This window comes from Camelina sativa, chromosome 5 (assembly GCF_000633955.1).
Source record: "Camelina sativa cultivar DH55 chromosome 5, Cs, whole genome shotgun sequence".
NCBI lineage: Eukaryota > Viridiplantae > Streptophyta > Magnoliopsida > Brassicales > Brassicaceae > Camelina > Camelina sativa.
Window position 1 is genome coordinate 19180275 of NC_025689.1, and position 11179 is coordinate 19191453.

Below are 11179 nucleotides of genomic sequence, written 5' to 3' on the forward strand. Positions count from 1 at the left end.
GCTGAGAAGTCAAGTGATATCGCTGATAAGAATCAGGAGATTCAGCAGAAGATCTTTCATATCATCAAACTGTGAAGATCATTCATGCCTGTTGGATATAAGCTCTAAGGTAGTGTATCATGAAAAGTCAAAAAAAAAATGACTTGATACACTCCTGTCAATGCACTTTCCAAAGGAAATTCCAGCTGCCTACTTCATGTTGATGATGAACCATGAGAATTAAAGGCATGCCTGAGCGAAAGACTAGCCATTGATCATAGAGCTGTTCTTTGAAGATTCACAAAAGATTGTGGTAGTTTCTGGTGAAGTCCTGAACAAGTGGTTGGCACACATCACATAACAGATCTCAAGGTATGAAAGCCTCTTACTTTAAGAAGTAAAAATTAATATAAAAATACTCTTAATGGTCTATTTCTTTTCTGGTTCCCTTACTTTTTGTGATTAACGATGTTTGGATGTCTGAGGTTGTGCATAAAAGGCTGAAAAGAAAAAATGTGTTGTAAAATCAATGTTTTGTAGTTAAATTCATATGATTGATTGATGAAACACGAGGCTGATTGTAAATATTGTTGATGAGAAATGTTTGTATGTTTTCAACAAGTGTGCACTGATGTGTATGTTAAGTGTTTCAGGTTTAAGCTCATTTGTTTCAGCTCATAGGAATGATCATGACTCTCTAAGAGGTAAACTCCAGAGAGCAGCAATGGATCAAGGGTCGGACATCTTGAGTGATGGATTGATTATGGAAGTAGGATCAAAGAGCTGTGTGTTCATCTAATTATTTGGGGTGAAAATAAGTGTCTCATGAGTACTGAAGGGTTGGAAGTAGCTGTTACTAAAACTCACAACCTGGTTCAAGTTGTGAAAGTGCTTTAGCGGATTGTTGTTGAGTCATCATGCGTCTGAGGACGATTCGAAAGACTGATACTCAATTTGTATCGATAAATGAGTATAGTGTCAGTTCCATGATACGAAGAAATGGAGCTACCTCTTCCAGTGGCTGATGAGTGTTCCTAGACAAAAGATTGTGCTCGCAAGTTGTTATGTAGCTATCATGTCTGTCCAACAGGTGGTCGTTCATTTGAGTTCCATCTTTGATCAAAGTATTTGTTACAAGGGACTGTTACCAGAAGATGGTTTGTGCTATGAGGCAAGTGTCTATGTCCCACCAGCTGTTTGACGTATGCATTATCGTCTGTATCACCGGTATATATGCTCCAAATTTTGTTTCACCATGGGTCACTACGTCCAAAGCAAGGGTCTGTTTATCATCTACAAGTGAATCTAGAAAAGATGTCATCTTGCGGTTAAGGAAGATTATGCAGAAGTGTGTGGATGTTTCAGTTTCTTGAAGCCTACAGAAGGATGACCAGAGACCAGCTCATTCTTGATAATCTGCAGGGGCAGCAGATTGTTATGATATTTTTGAATCAGGTGTCTACAGGGACAACAGAGATGTGATGCTCTAGTCATCATCGTACATGCATGTTTGGACAATGTTGTGTTAAAAAACAGACGATTGTGTTTGCTCTAAACGATGCTGCATGCAACTATTGAGTTTCTCAGGAATGTGTCTGCGTTGAATACTTGCTTAAGAGAAGGTGTATGAGATTCTTGAACTAATCAGTCAACTTCCAGGGGGTTTGGTCAAGACAGTGAATGCTCTTTTCAAAGAACATGGAGTTTATAAGTTCCAGTGATGGCGAATTCGGGAAGTAGAAGAACATGCCTTGCTTTTCTGTATGTAAGGGCAACACAGTTCTGTGTAGAATCGATCGAAGAAACTGGTTTAGATGCAAGGATGAAGGAGATCTTCAGTGAAGCAGAGGTTTGAAATAATGTAGAACATAATACACAAGAGGCTGTTTTTTCCTAAAAAGCTTGTGTATGGTCACATCCACACTGTGATTCGATCAAAGAGCTACCTGCTGTTTGAATTCTCAACTTTCAGCGTCCTATTTCCCAACATCCAGTTGTGGTTGCAAGAATAATTGAAATGCCTACAAACATGAAGCTGTTTCAATAGGCGGCGAGACTGATCATCAAAGTGCTTAAGGATGCGAAGCACTGTTAGCAGGTAATTGATTCTCATAACTCAGTACACTGATGTGATACACATGTCTGTTTTTAACTTAGTTGATCACTCAAGCTGGGGGAGAATGATTCTGGTTTTGATATAATTTTAATCAACGCCTAATGATAACGAGCTTTGTACTTGTGGGGGAGAATCCTTGTAGCTACTTGGTTTAGGAGAGAAGCATTGTTTATGGGGGAGGCTTAATGAATTAATTGGTTGACTTTAGATTGTTAATTATTGAGAATATGCCAATTGATTAAGTCTGATTAGAGAGCTATTAAGAACATGGTTTCCGCTGTAGTCCATTGGGGTTTCTGATTGTCAGGTTCTTAATCATAGTTGTGTTTGAACAAGCTGTTGTTTGATTTTGCTAGATAATGATTGTTGTTTTGTCTAGTTGCTGCTTGTTCTGTTTTTGGTTTGTGTTCGTTGGAGTGTCTTTTCAGGTTGAACCAGAGGGATGCTTGAGTATCAAACTCAGTCAAAAAGGGGGAAATTGTAAATGCAGATTCTGGAACAACTCGCTGTGAGGAACAAGTCATTGTGCCGTGCAGAGCGTTGTGCCAATCAGGAAGCTGCATCAGATAACAGACGCCCGAGTTGCTGACATGGATGTGTGAGCTGACGTGGCAAGACATGAGTGGATGTGTTGAGGAAGGTTGATGACTTGGCATTGAAGATAGAAACGAGATTTTACTTGGAGATATGAAAAATATTCTCTCCACCAAATAAGGAAAGGATAAGCTTGAGCAGCAAACAGTTTCCTTATCCTTGGAGATATGAAGAATATTCTCTACAACAAATAAGGAAAAGATAAGCTTGAGAGCAAACAGTTTCCTTATCCCTTGATACTTGGAGATTCGCCTTGTAGGGTTTCTCAAGTCGTGTATATATATTCTAGGAGTAGGCCACGAGCCAATTTGAGCACTCTAGAATATTGATACAGTTGTAAACTTTGAAGCCACAAAAATAATGTTTAGAAGGTGTGTTCCCAGTTCTCTATGACGTTAATCAGAGAGGTGATTAAGTGCACAGAGAATTGTTTTTCTTTCTCTTAGATCTACACTGGTGAGAGTTTAGATAGAAAAGAGAGAGAGTGAGTTTTATTCTCTTAGATCTACACAGGTGTGTGTTTAGATAGAAAAGAGAGAGGCTTAGATTCATTCTTAGTCGAGATCAATCATATTGGGTAGAATAGGTTGAGTAAGGGCCGAGACAAAATTGTATCATTGTAAGAGATAAATTTTGTTAATAAGATTGAATAGAAAAGCGTTGGCTTGGCGCGTTCTAAATGTAAATCAGTGTGTTGTGTGTCTTTATACCCCTACACTAATTCTACACTCTACAACTCTGTTTTGTTATCGTGGGTATACCAAAGTAAATTGCTTTTTAATTCTATTAATGTTATTTTCTAGAAACTTAATGAATGAATTGCTCTGAATTGAAGTCACCTATTATCTGATTTTTAAACTTCTTGAAGGTTGCAAATGTGAGAGTTGTCATCGGTGACGGAAAGTATGTAGGTGCTCCCAATATATTATGATGTATGTACTAGCCCACATACATCTGTCTGGATTTCAACTTTTCGTTCCGATATTTTAAGTAATTTCTCTCTGCATTGTTTCCTTTGACACATGCTTCACAGACCTCATGGTTTGTTTGTAGATTTTGAATACTGTGTAGGCCTGAGTGTCCCAGCCTTTTGTGCCATAACTCAGGAAAAAACTCCTTTTTGACTATACTCACACTGTACGCAGCAAGTGTTTTTGCAACAGATAAGCTTTCCTTACCATCTCATTATATGTATCTGGCATATAAAAGGTAGATATACGGTCGTGAGTTCTACCAATTTTAGTGCCTCTCCTCCTTAGCAATAATTAAAAGCATTCTAAAAATCTTAAGCGTCGTTTAGGTGTTCAAAGACTATGGCGATTATCTAATCCTAGGTGGCACCGGCATGCAAAAACCGTAATGGCTAGCCATTTATTTAAAACTCTGGATCAGCTGCTTAACTATTATTAATGGTAGACTAAATTTCTTTTGCACAGTTAGTCTTAAGTGCTAAGTGGAATTGTTATTGTGTGATTTATAAGTAATATCTACTGTTTTTGACTACAATTAAGTTAATTTACTACCATATCTCCCGTGCGTTTCATGGTTCTAGCTACGTCATGGTTCTTTAAGATAAATAATACATTTAACTAATGCAAAACAACCTTACACAGATTGATGAAACCCACTGAATCATGGTGAAGTATGAGACTTTTTGAGCAAGTATGAGATTTTTTGCAACCATATATATATCAAGTAAAGGGAGCCTTATGAATTGATACAAGTGAAAATAGTAGGAAATTAAACTGTTACTTTAAGTGAAACTTAAATACTTATTTGGAAGCATCCTTTATAAGATATGACATCTGCTTCTCAGCTTGTAGTTCTAGAAGCATCAAGGTTGATCTCCTTTTGTCTTCAGCATTTCCAGGTATGTTTTCATGATCTTCTTGTCCGACTCATAATAGGATTCCATTCTATTCAAAGGTCTCATGTCAAGATCAATGAAGTGAACCTGCCACGACGTAGATCGGCCTCAGTTTCAATGTGAGAGAAACAATTCAACAAAAGAGAAGATTTAGTTTCGGGAAAGTAATTAAAAAAAAAAGCATATACCTTGTACTCAAAATCTTGCTTTGTTGATTCAAGATGAACATTACCGTGGGAAGAGAGACCAGTCCCTCTTGATCTAATACTTACCATTACACTACAATCCGTTGCAGTGGAAGATATTAGAAAATTCTTCAAAATATTTACTTTTTCATCTTGTGGCATTGCATGCATGGCACCAAATTGATTCGACAATTTACTCTTTTCCAACTCTTGACACGCTTTACATGGATGGTCAATTAAGTCATAGTACGCGTGAATCACTGCCTCGATGTTATATCTGTCAAGCTTTTGAACCTCTAGAAGCTGATCTAGAGCTCCAGATGCGTAAATAGTTTCAGCAACAAGCTCTATGAAACTATTTGCACGTACGCTATCATCTTCGGTTTTGATGATACCTTTGAGTATATGCTCAAAAGCTAATTCATCCTTTGAGGTTGCTATGCATTTGCTACCCCGGAAGCCTCCAAATACTAGAGAACCGTTCAGGAACACACGGAAATTGGTCTGAGGAGTCGCGTAGAGTGCTTTTATTGCCTTGTGTATTCTATCTTTGGATCCAGAGAAAAGATCTAAGGGATCATATTTACTGATTTCTAATATCTGTGACATGGCTTTAATGTGTTAGCTTCAGATTTGGATTGTGGATTTAATATGGTATGTAGAAGAAAAAGTACCTCGTTTTCCCTAAGCTTTCGAACTTGGTACATTTCGAAAAGAGGTATAGTCTTCTTAATAAGATTTTCTTCCGATATGAAACTTGAAGATGGAAGAAATCCACATTTGGGCTATTTCATCAGAGTCAATACATATCAGCCAAAAAAAAGCAATAAAGTAGTATATAGCTAGCCAAAATGAAAGAAATTAAAGACAGGATAATTAATGATAATGAATACCTTTATTTCAACAGTTAAACAAGGTACATGATCCTCAACATGACCTGAAAGCATAGGAGATCATTAACTCGGGCGACATGTATCTTATAAACCAAAAAAACAACATACCAGCTCAGCTCACATCAACTTTTACTTGCAGAGTCAAGTAGAAAAATAAAAAGAACCTCATTAATGGTTGATTACACAAAATTGATTTACCCTGGGCGAAACTTGTCAAATCATCCATGAGAAGCACGGAAGTGAGGTTAGTATCCACACTAGATGCATTATCTCGCCGAGAAATATGCTGTGATCTCACCATTTTCTCAATAGACTCAAGAAACTCCGTTGCTACAAGACGACGAATCTGCAACATTTCCAAGTCATCAAGACTCAAAACCCTTTGAAACATCCCAAATGCAACTTCCAGATTCTTGTAATCGTTAGAACGTGTTAGAATGATCATGATCAAAAGGGAAACAACATACTCCAGCATTAACATGTTTGTGACCCAATAAAGGTCTCATGACATGTTTGACAAACAAATAGTCCACCATCTCCTTGTTTTGGCAAGATACAAGATCCTTAATCCCTCCCCAGATGATATTTTCGAGACTGGTAAGACCATTTCCACTTGTGTCTCCTCCATTTTCATACCCTTTCTTTAGCTTTTTCTTTATCCTCATCACCTTTCCCAACTGCACATATATACCATAAAAGAGAAAAACAAAACAAGATTGCAATCAATGTTATATACTTCATCCTAATCCGAAAAACGATAACATTAAGGCAATATATAATCATCTTTGGATTAATTAGAAAGAGAAGACTAACGAAAGTGGGAGAGGATCCAGTGTAAGCGAGAACCAAATTAATAGCTCCTTCTCCTCTATATGACCAATCAACCGCATCTTTTGGTTCCAAAACAATTTCCTCCATCTGAATACAAACACCCCAACACAGGTTAACAAAAAACATATTTTACATAACATTCGTAACGTATCTAATTTTGAGCAATGATCAAATGGTAAACAAGCTATGTAGCGCTCACTTATAAGAACGATTAAGAAATTTTCACGATTGTAACTCGATTAGTATTTAAAAAAAAAAAACTTGATAAGGAGAGTCCCCTAATACTTTCTGCTTAAGCAGTATGAAAGAATAAGGCTATACGTACTAGTGATAAACAATTGAACATGGACAATCGCAAAAAAAATTCGAAACAATGCAATATTGGGACGAACATTTTTTCAGGTCAGAGACCAGGACATTCTGTATGGTTCCTTCCAAGTGTCACCCGAACCAATGAACTTCAATGTTAGACTTTCATATTTGATTAAATCATAAAATTGGCGATGAGGAATTTTATATATATGACATACATTGATCTTGGGTATATTGTTACTCACACATTACATAGGTATAAAATACGTTTTCAGTGATAGGAATTCACATTAAACAATATAAAATTTAATGTGAATTGTTAAATGAAAAAATATTCATTTAAAAAACTATATTATCGTTAACAGTTTCATTATTGTAGATTTATATAGCTCGCCTCCTATACTACACTCATGTCTTCGGGAACAGACTTTCAAGTCTCAAGGAAACCACAACCAATTTTGAGGATGGCCTACGAATTTGGTTTGGTGTTCAAAGGATCTAATTGCTGTAGGTGTTTTTTTTTCTGTTTTTTCTACTCTTTAAACATTCTGAACTTTTAGCATAAGGTTATAGTCATTGTACAAAGGATTTTTTTTTTGTTTGAATAAATTTCATTAGAAAAAAAAAGTTTTATATAGCAGAGAGTCAAAAAGTAGCAATGGTCACCATGGATCGAAACATTTTATATATGAGTGAACAGCTTGAGAGAAAAAATAGAGATGTAGTTCACCTAAACAAAGAAATTTGTTAAGAACTAAAAGAAAAAAAAAACAAATCAACAAAAAAAAAAAAAAAATGGCACTAACCTTTTGGATCTTGATGGTGCTAAAAACTCTTCCCTAGCCGATGTTTAGGAAGAAGAGAGATGCTATGAGTTTTGAGGACTGCTCTTGGGGGAAGAATCACACCTAAATAACTAAGTCTCAGCTTCAGACTTTTGGAGTCATCGTAATTCTTTATTAAATCCTAAGTAATCCGAACTATAATAAAATTATGTTACAACAACTACTCGGAAAGCTCCTAGAGCAACAACTACGGTTTTTATATTATCTTTAATAGCAGCCTTAATTTCACGGAACTAGTCTATGATACATTTCAGGAAAAATAATGACAAGCTTTACAAAATCATATTCCTATTTTAAAATGATGAAACCAAAGGCCAGTGGTCCTCGACGAGACGACGACTATCATAAAATAGTTAATACCACACCTAAGTCATCCCGTGCTACGCACGGATTTACCTTTCATTGTTTTTGAATTTTAGTAATTTGAGAATTTTAGTTTTTTATTAGCTTACATTAACAACAAAAATTTTTAAATATATGATAATAACATACGATTTTCCTTTTTGAGAATAAAAAGGGATAGTTTAATAACAAAGACTAATAAGAAGCTAACTTTACAATAGAAAGACTCATATGCATCATCCATTAAGAAAAAATTTTAGCTTGCTTTACCATATAAATGTTCAAAAGAAAAAAAAATAGAGATTCTAAAATATATGAAAGGAACAAAACCTAATATGTTAGTTCATTTTCTTCATGATGTAGTAGTATTATATTAACACAACCAACAAACACGACAACCCTGAAGTTAACATAAAAAATGGTTCAAGACTCGGCCCATAGGCCAAGCAAGTGAAGCCATTAGGACATCAAAATTTTTGGGGCATATTTTAGATCAAAAATTTTAGGTATTTTATGTAAGGAAAGAAATAAAAAATTATAAGTTCATTTGTTATTAGATTTTCTTTTTTTTTAAGTTCAAAAAAAATTGTAAGTTCAAGTTTTATATACGAAAACAGTTTATTTAGGGATGAAGTTTTATTAGTTTTATGTAAAAGACGATCTCATTTTTTGAATTGTTTGCGAATGAGCATTAGATCAATGAGTGAATGAGCGATACATTAAAATTATTGTTAATGAGTTTTAAACTTATAGTACTGATCTATTTTATTTAAATAATTTTTTATATTACTATTTTATGATTTTTAATAGTAAAAATATTTTATTAAAAAAAATTGGGCGTAGGGCATCTAAAATTATCGGACCGACCCATGGAGATTAGGAAAGGCATACATAAGTTCTCTAATAAATAAATAAATTTATCAAACATTCTCACATAATTTGTTTTCTATGTAGTATTAATAATGCTAACAATACGTGTAAAAAGAAAGTTATTCAAAAATATCTACTATAATTTGGAAAGATATATTAAAATAATATAATTCTTTGTAGAAACCTAATGACTGGAAAAAAAGTTTCAAAAATAGAGTTATTAGGGATTGAATTCTAATTTTATGGAAAACAAATTGAATTTTAATTTTATGGAAAATGAATTGGTAAGATCTAATGAGGAATAAATGAGTAAACAATTATCAAATTACTTACATAAAACATCCTACCATTAGATTGTCATGGTGTTATTTTCTAATTATTAATGTTTGGTTGATTTTAGAAAAAAACCTACTATTAGATTATATAAGATTAATGGCCAGAAACTAAACCCAAGAATAAAAATCCATAATTTAACATTTGAACCAAAAACTTATAAATTTATAAGGGGAAAATCTCATAAAAAACTACCAAAGTGGCTACGACTTCCAGTTTAAACCTTCAAACTATTATACTTCCAACTAAAACCACCAAAGTGTCAAATTTATAAAATCAAACTTTCAATATGACATTCATGTTTGTGGGTACATATTTATCACAAGAACAGTTAACTCCGTTAATGGAAAATCCATCCCGTCAGCTGAACAATAACTCCATTTGTTCTATTAACTAACCTGCTTTTTCATAAATTAGGATTTTAAACGTGATAATTAATTATAAAAAGGTAAAAACCTTACAAAAGAAGAAAAAAAATCAAAATAAAACAATGAGATAAAAATAAATCATTCCATAAAACATAAACCATGTTCATATAAAATGCTTATGAGTCATTACAAAAAGACATTGTGTAAATATTTTTTTATTTTTTACTAACCCTAACCCCCAAATCGATTTGATGTTGGGTGTTTTTTTATTTTTTTTTTGTTTTAATTATTTTTATTATTTTTATTAATAGAAAATATATTCCATTAACAGAGTTAATTGTTCCGGTGAAAAATCTGGACCCACGAATGCCATAAAAAGGTTTGATTTAATAAATTTGACACTTTTGTGGTTTTAGTTGGGAGTATAATAGTTTGAAGGTTTAAACTGGAAGTCATTGTCACTTTGGTGGTTTTTAATGGGAGTTTTTCAATTTATAAGAGATTTTTGAAAACACAGAAACATCCCAGAATCATTTATAAGATTGACACCTAGAAATACATTTTTTACATAATTTATAATCTTTTCTTACCAATGAATCATAAAATAGATTATGAAACTACAAACTAAGAAATGATTGTTTTAGATGGGAAGGGTCTCTAACTGGTTGTGATTGAAGAAGAGAAGAAGAAAATATTGATAGTTTTTTTTTATGGGCCTATAGTTAATTAGGTCCAAAGCACAAATAAATTTAATTAATTAGGCCAAACAACAATAAAATACATGTGTCAGATAGGTAAGATACCAAGTGTCATCTCCTTAGCCAAAGTTGAGAAAAACTTTCTCATATTATATAAGATTATTGATTGCAAGATGAAAAAAAATATATATATATATTGATTGCATTACATGTATCACTAAATTCAAAATTTGTCATGCCCTGTAACGCAGTTTCTTTCTTATTATACAACTTAATATACATTTGATACTAACTAACTTCATATATTTGTTCATCAAATGTTAGGTAGAGAGAAAATGTAAGATCATCTATAGCAACAATAAAAGAAAACAACTAACCTCTTTTGACTCTTAAATGGCGCCGAGAAACTTTCCTACGCCTGGACCTTTAGGAAGAAGAGATACATATGTATATGCTTTTGAGTTTTGAGGACTTATATTGTGGAAGAATGAGAATCACACCTTACTTAACGTTTTGCTTCAGGGTTTAAGTCTCCATGTGATTGATCGTCTAAAAACGACAAATTACTTTTTAACGTAACTCCAAGCAATGCCGGCTCTGAGGGTTCAATGTTCAACAAATATTCAAAGACCGATTGAGAAAGTGTACAGAAAAGAAGTTTAGACATCTATATTAATCGGTGACAAAAAAAAAAGAAGACATCTATATTAATATTTTAAAAAATAATTTGATTCTTTGAAAAAAAACCTTCAGTTATAAGAATGTCAGTATTTTTAAAAGGGATTATTTATAAGGCAAAATAGGTTTGTACAATAAGAGGATATATGAAATAGAGACATAATTATATGTTCATGTATCAATACAATTGTTTGTCCAAAAGAAATAAAAAAAACTATCCATATAACCAAATACAATTAAAATTTTTTAACATTAATTATTAAATTAA

General features: G+C 33.5%; 1 protein-coding gene across 4 annotated transcripts; it reads right to left on the reverse strand.

Annotated features, from left to right (window-relative positions):
• LOC104787222 (inositol-pentakisphosphate 2-kinase-like) lies at nucleotides 4322-10720 on the reverse strand. 4 transcript variants are annotated; one of them, XM_010512760.2, is made up of 10 exons: nucleotides 10611-10720; nucleotides 7584-7685; nucleotides 6858-6885; nucleotides 6448-6552; nucleotides 6102-6311; nucleotides 5833-5980; nucleotides 5635-5678; nucleotides 5416-5526; nucleotides 4745-5341; nucleotides 4322-4643 (listed from the first exon to the last, which is right to left on the reverse strand). In XM_010512760.2, exons 4-10 carry the CDS (start codon nucleotides 6550-6552, stop codon nucleotides 4524-4526), a joined length of 1335 nt encoding a protein of 444 aa, XP_010511062.1. In that variant the 5' UTR covers nucleotides 6858-6885; nucleotides 7584-7685; nucleotides 10611-10720; the 3' UTR covers nucleotides 4322-4523. The 4 variants fall into 4 exon arrangements, with proteins under 4 accessions (XP_010511062.1, XP_010511060.1, XP_010511061.1 ...); XM_010512758.2 differs by lacking the exon at nucleotides 6858-6885 and having other exon boundaries at nucleotides 10611-10719; XM_010512759.2 differs by lacking the exon at nucleotides 6858-6885 and having other exon boundaries at nucleotides 7584-7693; nucleotides 10611-10719.